This window comes from Erythranthe guttata, chromosome 9 (assembly GCF_056151865.1).
Source record: "Erythranthe guttata isolate IM_541 chromosome 9, IM_541, whole genome shotgun sequence".
NCBI classification, from domain to species: domain Eukaryota; kingdom Viridiplantae; phylum Streptophyta; class Magnoliopsida; order Lamiales; family Phrymaceae; genus Erythranthe; species Erythranthe guttata.
In genome coordinates this window covers 14,002,506-14,028,588 of record NC_142541.1, presented here as the reverse complement: position 1 = coordinate 14,028,588, position 26,083 = coordinate 14,002,506, and the positions used below count along the sequence as shown (strand labels likewise).

At 36.4% G+C, this 26,083-nt stretch overlaps 5 protein-coding genes and 1 long non-coding RNA gene across 6 annotated transcripts; 2 read left to right on the top strand and 4 right to left on the bottom strand.

Annotated features, from left to right (window-relative positions):
- The first annotated feature begins 276 nt into the window (after positions 1-276).
- LOC105975885 (Rubredoxin-like superfamily protein) lies at positions 277-1,873 on the top strand. Its single transcript, XM_013001125.2, has 4 exons — positions 277-709; positions 833-891; positions 1,482-1,599; positions 1,700-1,873. Exons 1-4 carry the CDS (start codon positions 474-476, stop codon positions 1,776-1,778), a joined length of 492 nt encoding a protein of 163 aa, XP_012856579.2. The 5' UTR covers positions 277-473; the 3' UTR covers positions 1,779-1,873.
- CRL (crumpled leaf) lies at positions 1,847-5,045 on the bottom strand. The gene is made up of 9 exons (XM_013001124.2): positions 4,629-5,045; positions 4,509-4,558; positions 3,876-3,936; positions 3,746-3,781; positions 3,567-3,617; positions 3,328-3,420; positions 2,498-2,602; positions 2,316-2,408; positions 1,847-2,224 (listed from the first exon to the last, which is right to left on the bottom strand). Exons 1-9 carry the CDS (start codon positions 4,812-4,814, stop codon positions 2,087-2,089), a joined length of 813 nt encoding a protein of 270 aa, XP_012856578.2. The 5' UTR covers positions 4,815-5,045; the 3' UTR covers positions 1,847-2,086.
- A 766-nt stretch (positions 5,046-5,811) lies between these two features.
- On the bottom strand, positions 5,812-6,925 carry LOC105975923 (uncharacterized protein At4g14100). The gene is made up of 2 exons (XM_013001171.2): positions 6,315-6,925; positions 5,812-6,170 (listed from the first exon to the last, which is right to left on the bottom strand). Exons 1-2 carry the CDS (start codon positions 6,802-6,804, stop codon positions 5,986-5,988), a joined length of 675 nt encoding a protein of 224 aa, XP_012856625.2. The 5' UTR covers positions 6,805-6,925; the 3' UTR covers positions 5,812-5,985.
- Positions 6,926-7,787: 862 nt separating this feature from the next.
- On the bottom strand, positions 7,788-9,517 carry SDHAF2 (succinate dehydrogenase assembly factor). The gene is made up of 5 exons (XM_013001172.2): positions 9,301-9,517; positions 9,108-9,212; positions 8,878-9,004; positions 8,088-8,156; positions 7,788-8,007 (listed from the first exon to the last, which is right to left on the bottom strand). The coding sequence occupies exons 1-5, from the start codon at positions 9,393-9,395 to the stop codon at positions 7,864-7,866; spliced, it is 540 nt and encodes a 179-aa protein (XP_012856626.2). The 5' UTR covers positions 9,396-9,517; the 3' UTR covers positions 7,788-7,863.
- Positions 9,518-15,351: 5,834 nt separating this feature from the next.
- Positions 15,352-17,706, bottom strand: LOC105975882 (NAD(P)-binding Rossmann-fold superfamily protein). The gene is made up of 4 exons (XM_013001122.2): positions 17,476-17,706; positions 16,547-16,805; positions 16,106-16,300; positions 15,352-16,011 (listed from the first exon to the last, which is right to left on the bottom strand). Exons 1-4 carry the CDS (start codon positions 17,565-17,567, stop codon positions 15,616-15,618), a joined length of 942 nt encoding a protein of 313 aa, XP_012856576.2. The 5' UTR covers positions 17,568-17,706; the 3' UTR covers positions 15,352-15,615.
- A 6,958-nt stretch (positions 17,707-24,664) lies between these two features.
- LOC105975880 (uncharacterized) lies at positions 24,665-25,697 on the top strand. Its single transcript, XR_016033476.1, has 2 exons — positions 24,665-24,924; positions 25,380-25,697. It is a non-coding gene; the product is annotated as an uncharacterized LOC105975880 (long non-coding RNA).
- The last annotated feature ends 386 nt before the right edge of the window (positions 25,698-26,083 follow it).

Genomic DNA, 26,083 nt, shown 5'->3' with positions numbered 1-26,083 from the left:
ATATATATAATTTACAAGTTCCAATATGAATTATCATTCTCGGAGCATATAAATTAACTGGACTTTAAAATTTAAGATTTTTTTTCAAGCGCATATAATTCCGAGTCTTTATTCAAAACGGGTTTTGAAATTTTTTTTTTAGGTGGAAACACGTTTATATTTTTTTCATTATTACCGGAAAACGTCCCAAAAACTTTTAAATATTTACAGAAACAGCCCCGTAAAAATGAGTGATTTTATTTCTTTTTTTTTTTTTTTTAAGGGAAGATAAGAAAGGTGACCAACAAGTGGGGTGAATATATATTGTGGGGAAGTATGACAGCCACGCTTCCATAGAAGCTTGTAGACTCACATTACACACACACACACACTCTTCTTATCATCTTCACCCTCCCAATATATATATACATACATACATACATACATATATATTCAAGAAAGAAAGAGTGTAAGCAGAAATAGCAGCCATAGAAATGGCCTTGGCAGCACCACCCACAAGTCTACATGGAGCGGCCAAGTCAATCATTGCGCCGCCGCCGGGAACCACCGGACTCCGGCAGTCCTCCGACCGATTTGCACTAAAGTCATCCTTCTTTTCTCCATCTCTTAACCTATTGATGCCTTCTCAGGTGTCTACTCTTCCAGCTACCGCACCTAAATTCTCTATGCGCGTGGCTTCCAAACAGGCCTATATTTGCCGTGATTGCGGGTATTATATATAGATATATATAATTTTTATTTTTATTTTTCTTTTTTTTGCAATATATATAATTTATATGGGATTATTTTAGGGTTTATGAATTTAATATAATAAATATGATTGATAATGCAGGTATATCTACAATGACAGAACCCCTTTTGACAAGAAGCCTGATAATTACTTCTGTCCTGGTACCATTTTTTTTTTTATTATAATTTTCTTTGTTAATATATATATTTCTTTAATTTCCACCACATTTTTAAATAATTTAAAACATATGATAAAAGAAAATCGTCGCATTATGTTTCGGTCTAGGAGTGTAAATGAGTCGAGCTCGTCATATTTTTCGAGCTCGAGCTTTTCCGAGCCAGCTCAGCTCATTTACACCCCTATTTGAGTCTTCTAGATATCACGTGGAAATATGTGGATACGTGTAAAATAAGTCGAGAGATGTATAAACGTGTATGATAGTTTATAACATGATGAAATTTGAAATTCGTCGAATGAAATATAGAACAAACTTTATTAATTGTATTAATATATAGAACAGTCAAATTTGCACCGATTTCACATTTTGTCCCTACGTTTCAACAATTTGACAGCTTTGATCATTTCCGTAAATTTATCGGTAGTCCATCCGTTAATAGAGTGATGGACATAGTACTAATGGAAAGTTAACGCAAATGACCTAAAACGTTAAATTATTGTAACATGAGGGATGAAATGAGGAATCGAGATAGGGACGAAAAGTGTAATTTTCTGAATATATGTGAAATTGCAGTTTGTGGTGCACCAAAGAGGAGGTTTAGGGCATATGAGCCACCAGTGAGCAAAGATGCTAATGACTTAAGTGTCAGAAAAGCCAGAAAGGAACAAATTAAGAAGGATGAAGCTATTGGGTACACCATTTTATTTTTATTTTTTATTTTTTATTTTATTTATTTAATTAATTATTTTATAGAAATTAAAGTATTATATATGTACAAATTGTTTTTGCAGGAAGGCATTGCCTTTTGCAATAGCACTTGGAGTTGCAGCATTAGTTGGTTTATATTTCTACATCAACACCACTCTCTAAGGCTTCAAATATTTACTCTACTTCTTTTTACTTGTAATTCGAAATTCCGAATACATTTTAAATTATGATTATTTAATCGAGATTATTAATTTATCGAGGTCGTACTGTAGTTACAAACAAGGCATTCGAATGAGGCCCGTTTTCTATTCTACTATTTTACGGATCAATCGAAGCGTCATCTGTACATTTACTAAGAGAAAATACACGTATGCTATAGAACGAAAAGAATAAAAGAAACATTGTATACTACTAAGGTATCTCAAAATGTGACACTAGGATTTACATAGTGCGATGAACGAAAGAAGAAATCATTCTTGGAGAACAAACGAACCCTCGATCCGTTTCTCGATGAATTGTGGAGGGAAAGTTAAAGATGAAAAGGGATCACTAAAACTCGAGCCTGGAGCGGATTTAAACTCGTACGGACCATCCTTTACGCCCCAAACCTAAATATAAACGGGAAGAAAGTGTGTAAGTTGAAATAAATACATAATCGAAGAACAATATTTTATTTATTATTTGGTTAAAAAAACCGACTTGATTTCCATTGTCATCATAGCCTCTATCCCATGTGTGTATTTCGCTGTTCTTCAAAACAGTAAGATCCGACGTACAATACGATGCTCCGTTCTGCAATATACATTAAAAAAAAACACATGTAAAAAGTGAAATAAAGGACAACATTAAATTTGAAGGGGCAAAAAGGTAAATAGGCATACCCATGCATTAGAAAAACCGTCTGCAGGAGTCGAGCCTTCGTATAAACAACGCTTCCCTCGATCGCATCGCTTGAGATAAATGGTGGTCAAATGCTCGGCAATGTCCTGCATCCATATCATATAGCTAATTTAATGAAGAAAAAAAAATATAAAAGGCCATTAATCGGAAAAATATTTAATGCGTGTAAACTGCTAAAAAGGGCCCAATGGAAGAAAGAAATCAAGAACGAAGAAAAATCAAATATCGGAAAAGTGTTCACGTTTGTGCACAATCCGACACGAATTTCAATGTTTGTTATCCTCAGCTCTGCCCTTTCGGAAACATCCTACTAAACAATAGACTTATTATAAGTGACGAGCTTCTGCGTAAGTTTTCCATGATCCACTGTTGGATAACAATATTCACCTAGGCGAAATGCTACTTGTTTTGTGAACTTTATATATACATGATACTATCCTAAGGCCTTGTTTGGTTGCCAAGATAAAATTAAATAATCTAATAAAACTCAATTGTATTATCGGACCTTGAAAGATCCAATAAAAAAACATGCCTAGAAGGGAAGACAAGTCACGAGATAACATAATATTTGCGGGTCGACCCGGCAAGTTATTGGGGATACCAAACATCAAACAAAGCTCAACTATTTAGTTAATAATGACTAATCTGAATCTCCCCAACCAAACGAGGCCTAAGTTGTTTGTTTATCCATTGAGTACTAAAGTGTCAGCTTACCCCAAAAGACAACATGTTATAAATAGGCAAATAAATTCGTAAATCATTAATATTACTGAGACTCGTAATAAACAAATGAATCCATTATCAAACTTACCCCAATAACTTCTTCAGGCTGTGGCCTTTGGTCCTTCGATCGATCACAAAAGTTCTTGTACTCCTCTGAATCTCGAATTGCGTGCGTACTTAGCTGTTCAGTTGACCACATGTGTTAATCATCAAAGTCGGTGATAGCAAAATACTTACATAATCTTGATATATCAAAGATTGTCGTGTGTAACCAAACGATACACAGAGATAGTTGAATAAGAAAAAAACATGTGCTTTGAAACTGACCTCGACGTCGCACTTCATCTCCTTCGAACAAGGCTTCACCATGAAAAATCGCTGCATCGAGTGTAGTGATAATATGACGATTTGATTACAGTGTCGATAATTTCCAAAATGAAAAAGGATTTTACATAGGCATTGACATTGTTTAAGGTTCAAGTTCTTGAACTAGGTTAATCGTGTACCTGTCGGAAAGGTTTGTGTGGAGTTCTCCAGAACGCCTGTCCAAAAAACAAGTTCGATAAATTTTTTTTTCGAGTGGAAATATAATAATGGAAATGGCGAACATATTCGAAGTTAGTTGACAAAGCCTACCTGTTCAAAGTACAAAACCCTTGAACCGTCGACCATTTCGGCTGCTGGACACGAAAGCCATCTGCGAAATAACACAGGAAGGAAATGATATACGTTTAAACAAGAACAGAAAAGGACAACTCAGAAATTTTCATTTGTGTGTCGAAAAATTAACAAACTACCCGTTTGATTAAGTTGAACGAGGGATATGCAAAGGGTTTTTCTTGATTAAAAGGATACATGATCAGAACTTCATATACGAAGTAACACACACACACACAATACCCGTTTGATCAAGTAGAACGAGGGATAAGCAAGGTTTTTCTTGGTTAAAAGGAAACACGATCAGAACTTCATATACACACAAACACACACACACACACACACTACCCGTTTGATCAAGTAGAACGAGGGATAAGCAAAGTTTTTCTTGATCAAAAGGAGACATGATCAGACCTTCATATAGGGAGTAACACACACACACACACACACACACACACACACACACGCACACACACACAGTAGACTTCTCTAAATTGGAATCCACAAAAAATTCCAGCATTGACAACAAAAAAACATCAATCCATTTCTTCGTATCATGCAATCAATCAATTCCAATTACCCAAAATTGCAAAACAACATTAGGTAAAATACCTCAAATTGAAATAATTGTCCGGGTCCCTGGAAGCTTGCTCCTTGGAAAACTACCAAAATTCAATATTCAAAACAAACACATCAGTAAACAGTAGAGAGAGAGAGAGAGAGAGTTATTACCTTCTCGCCGGCGAGTGAGTCGGCGACGATGCGGGTGTGGTCCCAGCGAGTGGTGGACTTCGTAAGCCGCTTCAGCAGCAACGCGCCTCCGACTAACACAAGGGCCTTCAGCACCACACCCGGGGCTTTGCTCCACCCGTTCGACCCTGAATCCGGTTCCGAACCCGAACCCGAACCGGTGCACATGATAATCGCTCTCTACTCAATATACACACTGTACACCCGTCATCAAATCTTTCGTACAAGTTGAAAAGGAGTTTCGATTTTAATCTTTTTTTATTTTCTCTTTTAATAATTGGTTTTCAGAATCTATAGAGAGAGAGAGAGAGATTGCAATCTTGCAGAGCAGCTGTGTGGCTGGTGGCGTTGTAAATCATTGGGGTTGCATTTTGTGGTCCAACCCCCAAATTAAATTCCAATTTGCTCTTTGTAATAAATAATAGGGCAAATTAAGAAAAAAAAAAACCCTCTTATTTGAATAATTACAGCACCTCTTTTAAATATTTTTGTATAAATTTTATGTAATTCGGTTATTTACCAAACCAAATTGTATATTCATTTCAGTAAACGGTATAATATGTTGGCGTACCGAAATTTCAGTTCGTTTTTACCCATTAACATCCCTAAATTTACCTCTGGAGGGGTATTTTCGTATACATAATTGAGGGGTGGCTGTAATTACCCAAACATGGGGGGATTTCGTAATTTAACCATAACTCAGGAGTGGCTGTAATTTGCCCTAAATATTAATAAAAGTTAATTGCAAATACCACCCCAGTGTTTTCTCTAATTGATAAATACCCCTTTAAGAAAAAGAACTCACATTAGCAATAAACACTATATTTGAAGCTCACCCAACCCACTCTACTTTTGGGTATTGACTGCAATTAGAGATTACACATAGGTGATATTTGCAATTAAGAGAGTTTTAGCAACAGGGTTTTTCTTTCAATACTCCATTATTATCAACCTAATTGGTAGAGTAAGAAAATGCAAGGTCTAGTAACTCGAATTCAATTTTTTATAAAGTCGGGTTTGTCGTGTATAGTTTGTTCGATGCAGTTTACATATTTCCGTGTAAATTGCGAGACTCTCGCACGAGACGAGAGCAGAGAAAACCTGCTCGTTTGTGGATGAATTTCTTTTAGTGTTTGATTATACTAATATTGGAGGTCGTCTTATTGCGCTCGAATCTTGAAGTCTTTATAAAAATGAAGCAAATTACAATAATCTTATTTCGGCTGTCGCCACTGTGGCAACCAAACGAGATCTAAATGTACATCCCAGAGTTAAAAATAATGAGAATTTAGAAGAAACTCTGCTGGAAAAGATAAAACCCCGAACAAAAAAAGAAAAACTAAACGATGGAATGAATACTCGGGAGTACACCTCGGATCAAACTCCGGTGGGCCGGAAAACCAAACTCCGATTCGAGAGCATCCGTGTTAGCCTCCGCCTCCTCAAAACAGTAAACCGGGGCTTGCCAATCAGGGTCGTCTAGCACTTTCCCCACCTCAAACGTCATCACGTGTGCCGTTTGCCCTGCAAACAATTCGCATTATTCACCATCAAATTAAGTTCCCCGATTTTCGATTAAATTCATTATACGACGAATCTCAAATTTCATAAACACACACAGATTGAAGTGAAGAAGAAACACACAGAATTGAGGAATTCACTAATTACCAGTGTAGAAAGCCCAGTAAACAGGTCTCTTGGTGGCAACATCTTCGTAATACCAAATGAAATCAACTTTCTCCCACACATTGCAGAGGAATCCATCCTTGTACACTTGCCCCAAATAATTTGCGCCGTCGAGCCAATTAGGGCTCAGAATTCCGACCGCGAAATGCATCGTCCGGCACTCCTTATTGGCGTCCAGTGTGTAGTAATACGATGTGCCGTTACCCCATTCCAAATCGTACAGCTTCTTCCCCAATTGGTTCTGGATTATGTTGAAGTTCCGGCGGTTGGGCCAGTCGTACCAGAGATCCGTCACTTGCAGCACCCCTTTGCTGCTGTTTATGAACAGGATCGAGTGGAATTGGGCCGGCCATGGGGCCGGCGTCGGCGCCGGCTCCGACGATGCGAGTAATGGGAGGAGGAGGAGGAACGCGGCGGAGAGGAGTGAGAGTGAAATGCTGTGTTTGGGAGAGAGAAAAATCTTTTCCGCCATTTTTTTTTACTCTGTGGGGAGAAATGTTTTTGGGTACAAGAGGTTTCCAGTTTTTGCACTGTTTGGATGGATGAGGTTTTTCAGGGAAGAAATTTCATTTTCGTCCCTCATTATTTGCTATGACTTCAAATGAGTCCCTAATGTTTCAGTTTTATTCAGCTTCATCCTTCTATCAAGTTTCCAAAAAAATCAGAAATAGGGAAAAATTACAGTTTCCCCCCCCCCCCCCCCCCCTCAAGTTTGCACCGATTTCATATTTGGTCCCCATGTTCATAAAATATACATTTGGTCCATCATGTTTAAACAATTTGACAGTTTCGGTCATTCCGTCAATTTACCGTTTGTCCATCAGTTAAGAGAGTAATGGACACATGCTTCAATTTACCGTTTGTCCATCAGTTAAGAGAGTAATGGACACATGCTTGATTCAGTTAATACTAACGATGAATTAACGGAAATGACCAGAAATATTAAATTATTAAAATATGAGGGACTAAATTTGTTTTTTGTGAACATGAGGGGCCAAATGAAAAATTAATGTAAACTTGAAGGACGAAAAGTGTAGTATTCCCTTAAGAAATATATCCAAATTACAACGGATTCGAATTGGAGTTTTAAATTCCACTCCTTTTTTATTGGAAAATCATTTTTTCAAGAAAAACACTATTTCCGATCCATTTAATCAAGTTAAAATTTCATTTGACCTCATTTCGGGTATTCATGCCCGAAACCGAAACCACAACACCAAATCTTGATAGTATGCCATAAAATAAAAATATAATTCAAGCCGTATTCGATTTAATACATCCTCCACGAAGAACACATTTCATGGTCAACTATAGCTAATCATCAGCTAATTTTATTTTTACAAATCTGAAGGCTTTTAATACGTCCACGAACACATATTTTGTAACAGACTTTATTTCTCACCAATATATATATATATATATATATATATATATATATATATATATATATATATATATATATATATATATATATATAATCTGTATATAAGCCAAACGAGTATTGTTATTGAAACCTCGAGAATAAAGACAGCTACTGATTGCCAGCAATAGGGCTGTCGCGCCCCTTCTTGACGTCGTCCCAACCTCTCACCCACGATTGCCCAATTGTAGCTCGTGTTTCTGGTGCAGACTTTTCGAGATTCTTCGCCACCTTTTCTCTCACAGCAACAAAAACCTTGAAAAATATACAGCTTTAGAAACCAAGAACAGAAGCAGAAGCAAAACATCATATTCAGTTTATAATTTCTGTCTTACAGGATTCTCGTTCACTGCCTCTGGGGGTTGCTCCTGCCCCGTTAGCCAATTCCATAGATCCGGATTTTCCTGCAAGTCATTCGAAAGAAATGAATAATCGAAAAAAAAAGGAGGGGGGTAATTACGAGAATCTTGACTACGTAGATTTTCAAGGTCTCACACATCACACCTAAAGAATATTTTGTTTTAAATCTAATATATAACGGGCTTTGGTGGCAAAAATCTAATGTACAAATAGCTAACAACGAGTCTCTAGGTTGATCAAAACTGTCCGTGTTCACTGAATCAATCAAGTGTTTTGAGTGCTTCGAGTTCTTTTTTTTTTCTTCATGTTAATAGATAATGTTCTATCTCACAAAACGATAATTCTTATTCGACAAGTAACCTCGTTAAAAGAAATTGATCAGATGATTCTAGTAATCTATATCAACCAAATCAAACAATTACATAGTGAGCATAAAACTCCAACTGAAAGAAATTACGACGAATTCTGTTTCAACCAAATCAAACAATTGAATTTTTTTGGAAAAGGTTGGTTCTTTTGGTGTATCTTGTAGCAGCAAATTAACATCTTTTCAACCGAAAAAACATAAAGTAGCAAGAACAGGAAATATTAAACCTCTATAAATTAATACAGTTGGGACTAGGGAAATTCTATTAATTCAGCGAATTATTAAATTATCTAGTTAATAATTTAACACAGTTTTCACCGAGTCGGGGCCGAGAGAAACTATTATTTAATCGAGGTTATTAATTTATCGATGTTCTACGATAAAAAGGCAAAATTTACCAGGTCAAGAACATGAACAAGGGATTTAATTCCAGATTCATCCATGGATTGAATGTGATCCTCCACCCATTTCCCCAGAACCAGATCCAGCTCAAGGTAGCCTCTCTGTTTGCTCCTATACAACAGCCTTTCGAAATTTCCCAAAATAAAAAAAACAAAAATTAATCAAAAACCACCAATCAATCAAAGGATGCCTAAATTCAACGGAGGAATCAAAAATTAAGGAAAACCTGTTATGCAATCGGCGTCTACTCTCTTCAGTGGAGAGATCGATATCGAGGGTTTGGGTGATTTGATTTGTAGAGTAGAAGCGGGAGAAGGAACTCAAAATTGGCCTAAACAATAACCCCCAAAAAAACAAAAGGGATCAATAATAATTAAAAGCAGAATCATAAATTAGGGTTCGTGTGTAGGGGAAAATACCTGTGAAGAGATTGGGGGGTGGCGGCCGACGACGTCGGATTGGTGCTGAGAATACGAGGTACTGTAGACAAGAGGGCTCTTCTCAAACTCGCCATCTCTCTCTCTCTCTAGAGCGTGTGAATTGTTCCCGGAAGGATGTGAATTGACGGCGGCGATGATAAACGGGGCTAATGATGAAACGGCGTCGCCGGTTAGTACTATAAACTTTGGAAGCGGTGCTAATTTTGAAATATACGAGTCTTATTAATCTGTAGTATTGAATATTGATGTCATAATATCTAACGCTGACGTCATTTTATGACTACGTGTAGGGGAATAAAGGTATGGAACAAAATTGTTATACGTAAGCGGCTCGATTACCTCATGTTAGAGAGACCAACTCATATAATCTCAAGTAATGGCAATGTCAAACATTAGTAAAAGGAGGTAATACCCGAAAGCCCGGCCCGCATGAAAAGATCAACTGGTTCCGGGATAATAAGTTGGTACTAGGTCTTAGATACTGGATTTTAACTCCACGGTCGATCGTTCCTTGTGGCCACGAGACACAAATTTTCATGGAAATAAGTGGAATTTATCCAATAAATTAAAAAAATTAAGTGCTGACCAAAATTAAACTTCAAATGAGGTTTGAATAATATTTCAAAATTTATTTATGCTAATGAATAAATATTTTTAATGTGGGTAAAGTGCATCTTTTCAATTAAAATAGTAGATAATATAGGTATAAATATTTTTTTCTTATTTTTTTTTTTTCGATAAGCAACCATAAGTGCATAATCATGTGTATTCAAACATTCATGGGAAGCAAATTTTACATAAAAAAAAGGCAAAGTACAGTTTACACCCCTGAACTATAGGGGTTGTACCAGTTTGCCCCCTTGAACTACAAAACGTCCCAAATACCCCCCCTATATTTAAATTTTAGGGATTATTTGATATAACCCCTCCATATGCTATTTGCACTTAGTATAGGCCCAAAAAATATTCTCCTTTTTGAGATAAATCCAAATTATATTTTAATAGATTTTTTATGTATGATATTTCTATATTACCCCTATTTATATATGGACAATATATTTTCTCCTTTAAGAAAATATCGATTTTTTCAATGAATGAATCGTTCCGTTATTTTTGTGCACGTTCTCACGTCTAAAATAATATCTCTCTCATATCTCGTCCCTTCTTTTATGGTACACCGTTTCACAGAGATGAATTAAATTTCGTAAAACAATCTCAAAAGAAATCACTATTTTACACAGTATTGTTGGTATTCTTCTTCTGCGCCTACTCGACTAAACACAGAACGCTTTTCCAAAAAAAAAATTCGTCTGAACGGAGTTAGCATTGCGTAGCCGACTAAACACGGAATTGTTCTCTATATCAGGTATTCTTCTGTTAATGGTATACAATATGAGTTAGAAAAACCATTATATGTAATCCGTGTTTGAATTTGTGTTTTCTGTGTTAATGGTATACAATATGAGTTAAAAAACCATTATATGTATTCCGTGTTTGAATTTGTTTATTGTGCGAATTTGTGTATAGGAATTTTGTGGAATTAAATATTCCAATGTATATTGGCATGTAATGTTGACGCTTAATAATTCATGTGTTATGAATTTACATAAGCACAATATGATTTGGTAATTTTGTTTTGTTTGATAGTCTTACTGGTATAATTAATGGTATACGAGTGATTCGAAATCCTTATGTGTTAATTGTTTATGTTTGTAGATGGAGTCGGCCGGTACGATTTTGTTTAGATTTAGAGGAACGGTTGCAATCAAGAGATGGTCGGCCGGTATTAATTATGTAATGTTGATAAAATTTATATGGTCAAAATGGGCTATGATCAATGGGCGCAACCTCACGCTTACGCAGGACGATGAAGATGTAACATCCATGTTTCTCCTGATGAAAGACTTAAACGTAAGACATGTTGAAGTAACGGTGAAGGAAGCCGAAGGTGGTTCTGCCCCGGTGAATAATTGCAATCCATTACAGGTGGCGCAGCCGTTGGTTTCATTGTTTCAATATGATAGGAATGTGGTTGTTGCTGAGCAACAAAACACGCATGTTATTCCAGCCACTCGGTGGTAAGAGATTGCTCAGTGCTGAATGGGCGAACTTGATAAAAGATGCAGACCAAGCGTTTGTAGGTGGAGCCGATGAATTTCGGAAGTCGCTTGTCAAGTTTTCCATTGAGATTAGCTTCGAATATGTTTACGTGAAAAATGAGTCTTCGAGGGTTACGGCTGAGTGTCGTTTCATATAAGTACTACACTGTATGTCATCTATATCATACAGAATTAGTGGATTGTGTACTAAATAATGTATATAATTTGCATTGCATTACTAAATACTGGATAATGCAATTACGATACAAAGTATTTGTTATATAATCATTATTACATGCACTGCTCAGTGTTTTACCTATATTTGGCTTTGACAATATATATACTTCCACATATCTGTATAGCATCAATATATGGAATAAATAGTGGTTTAAATGAAAAACCAGGGGTTTTGGTATTGATAGTTATCAATGTAAATGAATTCAAAATACCAATTAGTTGATTACATATAGTGGTTTTGTAATCATAACTATCAGTGTGTAAATGATTTCAAATAGCAATTAGTTGATTACGTATAGTGGTTTTGTACTCATAACTATCAATGCAAATGAATTCAATTTATAGTGGTTTTGGTACTGATAGTTATCAATGTAAATGAATTCAAATAGTGGTTTTGGAATAAATAGCAATTAATTGATTACGTATAGTGGTTTTGGTACTGATAGATATCTATGTAACTGAATTCAAATAGTGATTTTGGTACTACACGTATAGTTATTTTTGAATAAATAGTGGTTTAATTAACAAACCAATGATTCTGGTACTGATAATTATCAGTGTAAATGAATTACAAATAGCAATTACTTGATTAAGAATAGTGGATCATATATACATTATACACATTATATACATTTTCATAACCATTTGCCCCAGAGATTTGTTGGATACATACTTTGGTATAGTGGAATTATGCATGTCAACCAGAAATATTTATCAACACATACGAAAAAAAACCTAAATTTTGCAATATATAATTTACTTCAAAAATTCATATTACATTGCAAATATCTTTAATTGGCTTAGCAGCATAGGATACCCAAAAAACTTTGCAACGCTAGATGTCAAAACATAACAAAGTACTTCAATAAAACTGATCAAAAACCAATGCAAGCAGAAACAGAAAAATCCAAAACAAGTTTCGTATTAACATCCTGAAGCTCTTTAGTAAGCCTGCTTGATGTGGACCTCTCCAACTCAAGTTCTTTACCAAATCGTGCCGATGCGGACCTTTCAATCTCAAGTTCTTTTGTCAAGCGTATGGATGAGGACCACTCGATCTGGATGTCGTTGGTTGGTATATCAGATAGACGACTAAACTGCGCTTCAATGTGTGTATTCAAGCTCTCCAGATGTGCCACCTTATTTTTCAACTTTGTAGACTCGACTTCGGCGGACGCAAGTTCTTGTTGCAAATTTTGTATTGACTTTTCTTGCGTTGAAATTGTAGCTATCAGTTCTGGATACTTGGCAATCCAAGCAGCTAGGGGGACATCATCTATGTCTATTTGCTCTTCAGTATCAGCCGCAAAACATGATTTGGAGTTTGGAATTGTGTCGTTGTTGTCATCGGACTCTTGAATGTTGTCGTCAACATCAAGCCCATCACCAGCTGAAATGCTGTCATTCTATCTTCATCGCCGTCTTGATGAACGTCTGTGTCACTGCCATATGTATCTACCTGCTTTCCGCAAAATATTGCGTGCTCGATAGCTGTTTTAGAAATTGGCTTTGTATTGACATCATCTGTTTTGATGCCCTTTATAGCGAATTCTTCTATTGTGTTTCTGAAACTTGACAATCGCCACTTTAGGAATCTCGGAAATGCGTCTTCTTTAACTGGATTGACTAGCTTTGTCCGTTCGCAGATCCAATACTACATGCCAATACAAAATATCTATTGTTGTTCATAAGTTTAACGAGCCGTGTAAAATGCAAAACATCAGTAATATATAGTGTTTTTAAAATAATGGTTTTAATTGTAATGGCATATAGTAGATACGTCAATTTAAAACACAGATGCACTATACAACCAAGATTCAGTTCACTGTACTGATATACACTACCAGACTTAACAGTTTTCAAATAGGTGTTTTTAACAAGAGTTTAAATAGTAGTTCACGTCATACAAGTATACACTGTTTGGAATAACATATTTATAAATAGGTGTTTTTAACTAAGAACTTTTAAAAACTGAATTAACCAAAGGGTTTACATTACAACACAGATGCATTATAGAAACAACTTTCAGTTCAATGTAGTGGTATTAATTAATGTGTATAACTGTATCAATAGGGACTTCTAAATAAGAGCTTCACATAATAGTGCATCTCACACAATCACACACTGTTTGTAATAACCGTTGTTAAATAGTGGTTTTAAAAATAATGTCTTTTTTCAATACGTATCAATCAATTGCATTCGGTATAGGGATATTCTAACATAGGGACTCTCATTATGCTTACATATAGAACCTCAATCAAATTACAAACACAAATGCAATTTTTACCGACAATCTTCATTTCAATGTAGTGGTATACAGTAATGGATATAACAGTGTTAAATAGGGGTTTTAAAATAACAGTTGTTTTAAAGTAAATTCATCTCAAAAAATTACTTTTCTAAACAGTGATTTGTAAAATTGCAATAAAAATTTTCTTAACAGCGACAAAAAAAAATTAAAATAGTTGTTCTTAAAAATCAAAATACGAACCCATGCACTATTTTTGTCCAAATGGCTGAAAATTTCAGAGACACAAGAACAGGGATAATAAACTTACGTTTTCAAGGGGTTTAATTCGAGGGACGGTAGTAGAAAATTCTTCAATAGTCTGATAAAGGGGTTTATGGCAAACCAACTATTTTGTCATGCCCACTTAAGATTTTTTGATCCTCGAGGCAGCCATGGAAGGGGCGATGTGTAAATCGGAGAAGGTTTTTTTCCTGGTGAATATTTAGTTTCTATATACCGTGATTTGAGGGGAGTTATTTTGGGAGAGAGATTAATAGTGGAATCCAAATTAGTGGGATTTGATTTATGTAAAACTAATTTAATTATATATTTTATGAATATAATAAGGGTAATTGGGGTATTATGATCAATGAGGGGGTTATCCCTAATTGTAAATTAAAAATTGGTTTTAAGCCTCTAAGATTATTGCATAAGGGGGTTATCTCATATAACCCCTAAATTTTATTTGTAAATGCTGACGTGGCACTTTGACTTTATAATTTCTAGCTATTTTTTATACATTTGGACATTTTGTGACTACTTTACCCCTCTATTCAATTATATATATATATATATATATATATATATATATATATATATATATTAAAGCTTTTTCACTGAATTTTTTTTTATTTTGTCAAGATTTTTTGCTCTATATTTTCGGGTTTATTTTCTCGTATTTCCGTTTTTCTTCTCATTATTTAACCACTAAAAGGCCACTGTTTTTTTCTTCTAAAATTTATTAAAATGTCGAGTAACACAAAAATTTTGTACTTCGTGGTACAAGACATCTTATAATGCACAAAAATCACCCCCAAAGTTATGCATTTAATTAAGGGCATAAACAAAAAATGCACAAAATTGAACAAAAGGACAATTAGCAAACATATTGAATCCAAAAATTAAACACAATTAAGAAAATCATGCAAACCATAAATTTACTTCGTCACAAATTCATAACAAAATCAACAAATACAACACGTACTAATTATATAATTATGAAGTTTCTTACAACAAACCCCCAAGGGCAGAAAAGTAATTGCACATTTAAATTAAAAGTGTTAATAATTTAATGGTTGACCATAAACTCGAGGGGTGTATTTGGGATGTTTTATAGTTCAGGGGGGCAAACTGGTACAACCCTTATAGTTCAGGGGTGTAAACTGTACTTTGCCCTAAAAAAAATAAAAAAATTCATCTCAATCAATCAAATCACTAAATAATGCAAACCAAATTCTTAGTTTCGGAAAAAAATAAAAAAACGAAAAAACAAAAAAATGCAGCTCTTTCTAGTCGAATCTCACTGCTCTCTGTTTGTTCCTGAAGCCCCAACAGATGCAATGCAAAAACAAAAGAAGCTACTCTTGCATACTTTCTCTAACCTCGAATATCAGGCCAAACCACACTTTTTTAACGAAAAAGAAAAAAAAACCCATAATTTCTCCATTTTTAGAAGTGTATCTCACGCCTCTCGGAGAAAAATTTGCCGCTGACAAATTGATCGGGAAGCAAGGAAAGCCACACGGCAGTATCAGCCCCTTCTTCGATGCTGACATGGCCCGCCCAACCTGTCATAGCAGTCTTCACCCAACCAGGGCAGTAGCAATTGATGTATATCTTCTCACCTTCGGGCCGTTCAGCAAATATCCTAGCCATAACCCTCGTGTAAGCATTCACCGCCAGCTTGGACAACGAATAGTCCGTGAAAGTTTGTGGCCACCCGCCCTCTGTCCAAGTCCCGTCTTTCACTTGCTCCAAGAATGTGTTCACTGTCTCGTCGATCAATTCCTCCGTCAGCGTCTCTTCATCGTCCAGTTTTTTTCTCAAGTCAAGATTCTCAATCCTCTGCACCAATCAAATAAAGATTCTCACAAAAATAAAAAAATTCTAACATCTGTTTGGCAAAATAGAGCAAAGGGTGTTCTTGTAATTTAGTTACGTTTTTCCGGCCATTCAATCTTCCCAAACGAGAACTGACGTTGACTATACGAGCACCTGCTTCCGATGGTCTCATGAGAGGAATCATTGCTTTGATCATGTTTTTGGTACCAAAGTAGTTGGTGCCGATTACTTTATCCGCAGATTCCACTGAATTTTCCGATCCAGTGCTGAAATTTACTCCAGCATTGTTTACCTAGATTTATTTATTTATTTATTATTATTATTTTTTTATAGCAGCCAATGAAAAGGTGAGTCTCCGAAACAAAAATTGCATCACATAAATATGACGATCTCAGTAATATATGCATGATCACGGGTTGGTCTATTTCTTTTTTCGATTTTCTTGATTTTGATAACAAGAAGTAATATATATTGTAAAGAGGGATTGAAACAAAAGCGATTAGTTTCAAAAGTTAAAGAGGGAAAAAGGGTGCTCTACCAATATATCAATACCACCGTAAGTTTCTTTAATCCAATCGACACAGGATTCGATTGACGGAGGGTCCACAATGTCGAGTTGATGAAAAACGACATCTAGACCTCCTTCTTGAAGGACTTTTGCTGCTTCTTCACCGACAGCTGTCTCTCGTGATGTCAGAATAACTGTCAATCCATGCAACGCGAGTTGGTGTACAATCTCGAACCCGATTCCCCTGTTTGCACCCGTCACCACTGCAATAGTTTCGGAGGTCCACCATCTGAAGAAGAAATAAACGGCAACATGACATATTTATTCATACTCGTTAGGCTTCCAAATGTTGTAAGATTCAAAAGTTTCACAGCTAATGTCGGAATCGGAATATAATTTGCAGTTAATGCGCTACATAATGTCGGAATCCCAGAACATACAACGTGTACCATTTTACCCTGTTCCGGAGAAAATAAATTAAAATATTTGAAGACGACGAACAACGTTTGAAATTCGAGCATCTATTTACAAGAAAGTCGCAATTTGTGAACATTTTTAACAAAAAAAGAAAGATGTTAAAGAATTACCCGACTTACAAAACACGAGGGGGTGATTCGCCTGTTTTTACATCGTAATCGAACAATGTAGATATCGTAGAAGGTTAATTAGGGATCATTTAACAAATGCATAATCAATCATTCCTGTCGATTCAATCAATCTCAATTTTTTATATACAAATTCAATAAATCTTAAAATGTGAGCTGAAACAATCTATCTAGCCCTAAATCCAATTTTAAAAATTACCCAGCTCCTTCCATGTAACCAAAATTTCCCCAAATTCCGCCATGAAAGGCACCTTAATCGAGGACAGAAATCACACAGTACACACAGAAAAAGGTGAGTTTTGCAATTGCGCATCGGATTTGTTAATCGTAAACAATCACCATCGTTCGATTTACCTCTGATGATCGGAATAGGGAATGGTGCGGAGGAGAGAGATCTGTTGGCGCCTCTTTTCTCTCTTCTCTTTGGCTTTCTCTTTCTTATCCATAACAGTATCGATGAATCGTTCGATTGATCTTCTTCAACAATTTTACCATTTGCTTTCTGAGTGGAGAGAGAGAGTAGAGAGAGAAATGGGGAGTAATAGAACGAGCGGTTTGTTTTCCCGGTAAAAATGGAAGGAACCCTTACAATCCGCCCCCTTGTTCAAACAATCAGCTGCCGCGTTGCAAACACTGGTTTTTTTTTTGCAATAACCAACCCTTGTGTAATTTCTAATTGCCGTAAAACCCCTCATGTTAAAAACATTTGGCAGGGACACCCCTATAAAATGTAGTCAGAGCTGAAAAAGCCCCTAACAAATGTAAAAGACCCAATTACCCTTCATCACAAATTTCAAAATTGCAGATTCACCTTGATTTTTTTATAAGCACCAAAACGAACTTTTCAATTTTTTTTATTTCAGTCCCTTACACTTTTAAAACTGATCTGATCTTTTACACCACACCCAAAACCATTATTGTCGGCCAGCTAAAAAAAAACTCTGAACTAGCGCCCCAACTCTGCCACCATCTCCGCTTCGCCGTCCGCCTCGCCACCTACCCCACCGTCTACGACTACCCTCTCCACCGTAGACCTCACCAAAACCCTCGACTCGCCAAAATCTCGTAAATGGCAAAAGGAAAGGTAAGGACCCCCTTTTCCTCTTGCTCTTGCTTTTTTTTTTCATGATATTATTAATTGGGTTTGGGGTATACTGCTTTATTTTAAATTAGGGATAATTTTGACTTTTCATTCAATTCAACAATGAAATTCGATAAATGGTGCGGTGTGCAATATAAAATACAACATAGGGGGTATTTACTAATTGTTATATCACGATGACTTTTTTTTATAATTAGAAATAACAAGGGGCGTGTGTGCTATTTTTTTTTTTGAACAAGAACAAACGATATTATATTATATTAAGAACTTAAGACCATAGTACGATTACAAGAATTGGATGTACTACGAGAGTACACCGAGAAAAGGTCCTGATACATATAATATTCTAGGAAACTGGGGCAATTATCGTACAACAAAATTTCATCCGTATCTAAGGATGTCTCCATTTTAGCTAATACATCCGCTACGTAGTTTAGTTCCCGATAGCAAAAGTTAACCACCACTTCCGAGAATTTAGATAGTATTCTGCGAAGGTCCTTCAGAAGAGTTTGCAGGTGGCTGGGAGGAGCTTCCTTCCTGTCAAGGCAAGAGAAAAGAAAAGATGAGTCGGTGTCAATAACAAGTCGATGTATATCAAGTTCTTTTGCCTTTTTTTAAACCAAAGTATAGTGCCCACATTTCTGCTGCATTATTATTAGTATACCCAATATTCTTTGCAAATGCCATTATAAATGTTCCTGTTTTATCTCTGATAATACCGCCTATCGGCTTTTTCGGGGTTCATGAGGGCTGATCCGTCGATGTTTAGTTTGTACCAATTAACCGGTGGAGGCTGCCATTGAAGACTAATTGTAATTTTGTTAGGTTTAGGTGGTATATTAGGGATGAAACTATTTTTCACAAGAAGCCAGATTTGGTTTATATTTATTGGAATATTATGAAAAATAAAGTTGTTACGAGCTTTCCAGATAAACCAAAGGAGTGTGTAAAGTTGGTTCGGATTAGTCTTGTATTTTTTCGAAAGGGCATATGCGAGACTACAAAAATGAGATGTAGTTTCAGAGGAAACGTGTGGGAGTTTGCGGATTAGAGGTTGGAGTTTATGGCATTGGAAGAAAAGGTGCGTGATGGTTTCGGGGTAGGTTCCACACAACGGGCATGTATTTATTCTTAGTACTTTTCGTCTATAAAGGAAGTCGGATGTAGGCAGACAATTATGAGAGAGTTGCCAGAGAAAAAATTTAATACGCGGACTTACCGTGGATTTCCAAATGGTTTGCCATGGGAGAGAAGGAGTAAAACTTGAATGTTGATCATTAAATAACCAAAGGTAGGCACTTTTGAGGGTGAATATGCCATCTTTTGTAAATGCCCATTTAAACGTATCTTTACGACGATGTTCGGGTATATGAATAGCCAAAATCTTGTCAACAATATATTGGGGTATAAAACTTGAAACACAAGTAAGATCCCATGATTGATGAAGCGGGTTGATAAGATTATAAACTCTAAGATTTACTAGATGATCAGGGATGCAAGAAACATAATCGGCTATAATAATATTATCAATCCATTTATCTGTCCAGAAATTGATTTTCTGGCCATTACCAACCAGCCAAAACCGACATTCTCTCAGTTTATGAATACATTTATATATTGATTTCCAAATACTGCTATGGTATGGTTTTGGTTTAGCCACGTTGGGAATGGTATTTGTTGGGTAGTATTTGCATTTCATAAGTCTGGTCAAAAGAGATGATGGATCAGTGAGAAGTCGCCAAGCTATCTTGAGGATAAAAGCATTGTTCAGAATGTTTAGGTCGCGAATACCGAGTCCTCCTTTAGTTTTGGGCAAGCAAACAGAATGCCAGTTTACAAGACTTTTCATGTGGGATTGAGATGTAGAATTCCAAAGGAATTTTTTGTTAAGGGAAGATAGTGTGTTTATGGTAGCTGCTGGAAGTTGAAAAGTGTTCATGGTATAGTTAGGAAGGGTATTTAACACGTGCTTAATAAGCGTACATCACCAAACAACCACGGAACAACACCTCAACTAGACAACACCTTCGATAACCCTCCCGCTCTTCCCTATCACCCCAACACCCCTGATGCCTCACAGGCACACTCCTCCAATCGACCAGAATGGCCACCCAAACCCCCACCTATTTCCGTCGACCATCGTGAACCAATTTCCCCCCACACCCACTGCTCCTATCCCCCAAAATGGACACCTGAGTCCACAGCCTTGCAGCTCTCCTTCTTTCATACCAGCCCTCCCAAATGGCCACTTGAATCCCCGCCCCATACACCCGACACCTATGATAACCCCCCCTCCCACCGGGGTTTGGCCCGGTTTTTGAATTCACTTCCACCACCACGGACACCTCGCCGCCCAAATCCCCTTTCACCAAGGACCATAGGAAACATAACGTCACCTTACATGGACCATCACAATCGTCTGATCATCCTCAGCCCAACCGAATACATGTTTCCGACTTTGCACACTACGCCCCACTTTTTCACAAGCGCCCCTTTCAGCAATCGCCTTCTCTTAGAGGTTGCTCAAGAGAGAGAAGTCATGCATCCGGGGAGAGTATTCCACTTCAGAATGACCCTTCGCCCTCTCAATCAATCAAACGAGCACCCCTCACCCAGACTACATCAGTGTACCAAAACGACGGTGTGAATCAGAACCTACCCACCCAGAATGGCATTGGGCCCTCCACCTTCCAACCACATCAAAATCAAATGAAGATTCTTGCGTGGAACTGTAGGGGGGCTCATCGCCCTGAATTTTATCTAGCTGCCCGAGACTTAATCGCTTGTCATAATCCGCACGTGTTCATTGTGATGGACACTAGGATGACCCCCGAACGTTCTGCTACGATTATTCAACGTTTTAATTTCACTGATAATACTATAGTTTCTGCTGTTGGCTATGTAGGCGGTATCTGGATGCTTTGGAATGCTGCCCAAATTACCCTTACACAAACACGAGTATCGAATCGTATGATACATGCAGTTGCTACTTTCAACCCGGGAACTCCTCATTTCCTGCTGACGACCATGTATAATTACCCGCAGACTCACTTGCAACCTCAGGTTTGGCACGAACTCATACAAACTGTTAATTCTATTAATCTTAATTGGGTAGTAATTGGAGACTTTAATAACATTTTGCATGCAAACGAAAAAAAATGGGAGGAAATAAACCGTTAATTTCAAAAATATCCCAGTTTCGCAATTGCATGGCGCAATGTGAACTGTTTGATTTGGGTTTTTCTGGACATCCATACACATGGAATAACCGAAGATTTGGAAAATCTTTCATTTGCGAAAGGCTAGACCGGGCCTTCGCTAATCATTCATGGCATAATTTGTTTCATTTACTAAAGTTTATCATCTTACATCTAGTTCATCTGATCACTCTCCAATTCTTTTAGATACGCATAGCAATCATTCGAAATTCAAAAAACCCTTTAGATATGAGATTGCATGGTCTACTCATGAGTCTTTTAAAAACATTGTTCAAAATGCTTGGTCTAATTATCAATATGGTGTCTACCCTCATGATTTCCTTAAACACTGTCAATCTTTTAAATATAAAGCCCTATGGTGGAAAAAACATATCTATGGCAACATAGATAGGAAAATAGATACCACTGCAGAACTTATAGAACAAGCTACTTCTGAGTTAGACAACTGTTATTCTGACTCGATTCACAATAAACTTAATCTTCTTAAAACTGAACACAAAAAACTACTCACCCAAAAAGAATTATATTGGCGTCAACGATCAAGGGTTGCGTGGCTACATGATGGTGATAATAATACCAAATTTTTTCATGCTTTTGCATCAAATAGGAAACGACGCAATATGGTCCAAAGTCTAAAAACTGAATCCGAAAATTGGATTTATGACCTAAAAGAGATCCAAACCTACTTTGTTACTTTCTTTTCCAATCTCTACACTTCTAATAATCCTCGCACACATACCTTGTGTGACCTTGACTGTCCAAGAATTCCCACTACCGTCCACAATTCTTTGATAAATAATGTGTCCGATAGTGAAATTTGGCTCGCCTTAAATCGAATTGGATCGGACAAAGCGCCTGGTCCCGATGGACTAAATGGCCATTTCTTCAAAACATACTGGGATATTCTAAAGGTATCTGTTACCGATACTATCTAGCATTTCTTTCTAGCTAATAACATGCCACATTATCTTAACAGCACTCGGATCATCCTTATTCCTAAAAATAACAACCCACATCTCATCAACCATTTCCGGCCCATAAGCCTCTGTAATGTATAATGTATAAGATTATTTCTAATATTTTGGTTAATCGCCTCCGCCCGATTTTGAACACTCTAATATCCCTTTCCAAAATGCTTTTATTCCCAAACGGTTTATTGGTGATAATGTTATTATGGCGTACGAGATACTCCACACTATGAAATCCAAAAAATCTAAAACTTCTTACATGGCCCTAAAAATTGATCTTGAAAAGGCATATGATAAACTGGAATGGAGTTTTATCAGTACTGTCCTGAACAAATACAATTTTTCATCCCCAATGATCGACTGGATTATGGGTTGTATACGATCTGTATCTTTCACCCTTTCTATGAATGGATTCATTTCACAACCTTGGAAACCCCAACGTGGGCTTAGGCAAGGTGACCCCTTATCCCATACATATTTATTTTATGTTTGAATTTTCTTGTGCAAAAATTTGTTGAAGGACAGACTAACAATCAATTTGATGCTCTTAAATCTAGTAAAAATGGCCCTTTTATTCCCATTTTGTGTTTTGCCGATGACTGTATTATATTTTCTAAAACAAATCAAAAATCTGTTGATTTTATTCAAAACACTCTTTTTCTTTTCGCTGAAGAATCTGGTCTCAATATTTGTTGGCATAAGTCCAAAGTTTTTTTCTCCAAATATACTAATAGTTCAATTCGAAGAACCATTTGTGATCAGCTTAATATAAAAGTTGGTAATACAGGTGAAAAATACCTTGGCCTCCCATTAGGGGCGTGTGTGCTATTAGCTCTTGCAAACACCCATCCACTCACCTACCCCACCCCACCCCACCCTGGAAGCGAAAATCGTGTTGTAGGCAATACACGATTTATCCCTTTGATTTTTCTTAGCTTTCTCACTCTCATTTTTCTTGTACTAAATGCAAAAGTTGACTTGTCAACCACTATCTTTTTGGTTTAAAGTTTGATTTATCTATGATTCTTGATTGGACATATTTGTTTTATTTCAACGGGAATGATGTGCTTAGGTCTTTCTCTCTTTCTTGATAGGATAAATTTGTTCAATTTCAATTGAATACTCAGGCAATGTTTGGAAGCGTTTTGGATCTTATTTTGATTTCATTTTGAGGAAATATGTTTTGGGGGAATAATTTGAGAATGAAAGTAATGTTTGTTTGTATTTTGGAAGGAGACAAAATACACTGTAGCAAGTCAAATCATGTTTAAAGGTGTTAGAAAAAGGTATGTTTGAAGAAAAAAATTTAAAGGTGAAGTGATGTTTATTTGTTTTTTAGTGAAGACATTTTTTACTGTAGCAGTCCAATCATTTTACTGTAGCAGTCACATCATGTCTGAAGGAGAGAGAAACTTTTGAAATTGTTTTGAGAAAATGATTTGAAAAGTGTAATAAATCCCATTTTATTTTGGGGAAACAATGAAAACAAAATAAAAACGGTTCCAAACATACCCTCACTTTTTCTAACTTTCCAAGCCAAAATGGTCATTCCCTACTCCATGATGGAACATCAACCTATTTATTTTGTCAACATCTAACATTAATCAAATGGATTCAATTGTGATTAACTTCTTCAGATTTCAAGTTGATGCGGGACTAATTACCCAAAACCCCATATTGAATTAAAAGTTATATGCAAAGTTCAGGGCGGCTCAGGTCCAAGGTCGTCTCTCACCCACTACAAATGTTAAAGCCTATTAAATAATTCGATATAGGGCATCTGTAAGCGGCGGATGTGACTACATTCGGCCCTATGTCAGAAACAACGGAGCAGAACTTACACAATGACGTGGATTGAAAAGATGTTCACCAACCAACAACAAAGATCACTTAGGGTAGTTAGAATAACCACGGAACGACCCATGTCGCGGAGAGAGGAAGCATATCACGTTCACTAGATAAAATGAGCTCGCAACAAGTCATATCACCATGCAAGTGCATTATGGTTTGATAAGACAAGGGTCCCACCAGACTCATCCCCATGACAAATATAAATACAAGACAAAACAAGCTCCTTTCTCTCTACGTATATTACACTCAATACACCATTTTTTACCTCTCTAAGAATTACATGTATCGTTTTCTTCTCCACCCAACTGACTTTGTGGTCGGAATGCTAACGCCGAAAAAACCTTCTTTTGGTCAAATGACGTGGATAAAATAATTGATAATTGTGTGATGGTGAAATGATTTTTAGGGAGGAAGATTGATATGCTCGTCGAATCCAACTTACGGGACTGGAGAAGAACCGGGAAACGAGGCTGGTTATATAGTCGGAATGTCGACGTGTTACCCTTCGCCTGGTTCGGTCAAGATTTCCGATGGGGAGATGTTGACTTTGGTATCTAATTATAGCAGCACGCAGACACATACGGGTGTAATGGGCCTCTTTTATCTCCTGGTTTCTGATACGTCACCGGAACGAGATAATCTTGTCCAGCGTTATCCAGCACAAGTAAGATTATTTTATCCTCTTTTTTTTTTCAAAATTTAATTTCTACGGTTACGTGATCGAGCAATGCATGACATTTTAAGCTAGAGGTACATATAAAATATAAATATTACAGTTAACTCTTCTGCCTATTTCATTTGAACTCTCTCTGTTTCGAAGCAAAAGGTTTGGGTTTATTGCATTTAGCACCCTGTATTTACTCTAATTGTCAAAAAACTCCCCGTGTTATATATATTAGCAAAAATCTCCCCCACGATTCAATTTTATTAGCAAATCTACCCCTAAAAACACATAATTTTCAGGTTGTGTGGTTAAATAAAATGCATCGGGTGGGCTTATTTGCTTATATTTAGAACACGAGGATTTTTTTAGCAAATTCGTTATAACACAGGGGTGCTAAATGCAATAAACTTTATTACAGAATTTACGAGTTAATTATTGATTCTTCAAATGTACAGGAAAATCACAAGAGTAGCACGATATCCAATTTCAATTGGGGTTTCGTTCTTTTTGGAGTTGGATTGGTTTCTGTGGTCGTTTCTGCGCTGTCGATTGTGGTCGTTTCTTTGTTAAGAGGTACGAGTGGAAGAAGAAACGAAGGCTATGAACCAATAATAGCGTGAGCTTTGTTTCTTTCGATTTCGTATATTGTTCTGCAGAATGTTTCAAGATAAGTTTGTGTATTTTTATACCAGTGTTTTTATGTTTATTATCATCTTGATTGTAAAAAAAAAATTAAAAAATAAAATAAATGAAATATCTACATATGTATTGAATTTTGTTGATGTTTAAATTCCTCAAATTCCCAATGTACTTTTTTATATGGTGAAACGTCACAAATTTCGCATTGATTGCGATCGATGATTGAAAGCTCGTTTGAGCCTGGCTCGTTCCAATAATGAACTGCATTTAGACACATTTTTTTCGTTTGTAAAGTTCAGTTTGGTGGTTGATTGATTGTGGGTGGGGTTCAATTGGGCCGTCTGCCTGAACTTATTTTAAATAGCTGATAAACTGTTTTAAGAGCTTTAAAGCTGTTACGTTTATTTTTAGAATTAAATTTTTGAAGTTTTTGTAAGCTGTTTTTACTCATTATAATTTTTTAAATAAAATGACTGGGTACAGGTATCTTTAAAAAAAAATTATTTACTCTCAAGAAGTT

Excerpts from the sequence above, each read along its gene's own strand:
- LOC105975882 (XM_013001122.2), bottom strand. The coding sequence starts at position 17,567 with ATGGATAAGAAAGAGAAAGCCAAAGAGAAGAGAGAAAAGAGGCGCCAA. Across the intron at positions 16,301-16,546 it reads ACGGTGGTATTGATATATTG|GTAAACAATGCTGGAGTAAA; the intron begins GTAGAGCACCCT and ends AAATAAATCTAG. Across the intron at positions 16,012-16,105 it reads GATTGAATGGCCGGAAAAAC|AGGATTGAGAATCTTGACTT; the intron begins GTAACTAAATTA and ends TGATTGGTGCAG.
- SDHAF2 (XM_013001172.2), bottom strand. The coding sequence starts at position 9,395 with ATGGCGAGTTTGAGAAGAGCCCTCTTGTCTACAGTACCTCGTATTCTC. Across the intron at positions 9,005-9,107 it reads AGACGCCGATTGCATAACAG|GCTGTTGTATAGGAGCAAAC; the intron begins GTTTTCCTTAAT and ends AAATTTCGAAAG. Across the intron at positions 8,157-8,877 it reads TTGTTCATGTTCTTGACCTG|GAAAATCCGGATCTATGGAA; the intron begins GTAAATTTTGCC and ends AATGACTTGCAG.
- LOC105975923 (XM_013001171.2), bottom strand. The coding sequence starts at position 6,804 with ATGGCGGAAAAGATTTTTCTCTCTCCCAAACACAGCATTTCACTCTCA. Across the intron at positions 6,171-6,314 it reads TTACTGGGCTTTCTACACTG|GGCAAACGGCACACGTGATG; the intron begins GTAATTAGTGAA and ends AATTGTTTGCAG.
- CRL (XM_013001124.2), bottom strand. The coding sequence starts at position 4,814 with ATGTGCACCGGTTCGGGTTCGGGTTCGGAACCGGATTCAGGGTCGAAC. Across the intron at positions 3,618-3,745 it reads CACACAAACCTTTCCGACAG|CGATTTTTCATGGTGAAGCC; the intron begins GTACACGATTAA and ends CACTCGATGCAG. Across the intron at positions 2,225-2,315 it reads ATGATGACAATGGAAATCAA|GTTTGGGGCGTAAAGGATGG; the intron begins GTCGGTTTTTTT and ends GTTTATATTTAG.
- LOC105975885 (XM_013001125.2), top strand. The coding sequence starts at position 474 with ATGGCCTTGGCAGCACCACCCACAAGTCTACATGGAGCGGCCAAGTCA. Across the intron at positions 710-832 it reads TATATTTGCCGTGATTGCGG|GTATATCTACAATGACAGAA; the intron begins GTATTATATATA and ends TTGATAATGCAG. Across the intron at positions 892-1,481 it reads TGATAATTACTTCTGTCCTG|TTTGTGGTGCACCAAAGAGG; the intron begins GTACCATTTTTT and ends GTGAAATTGCAG.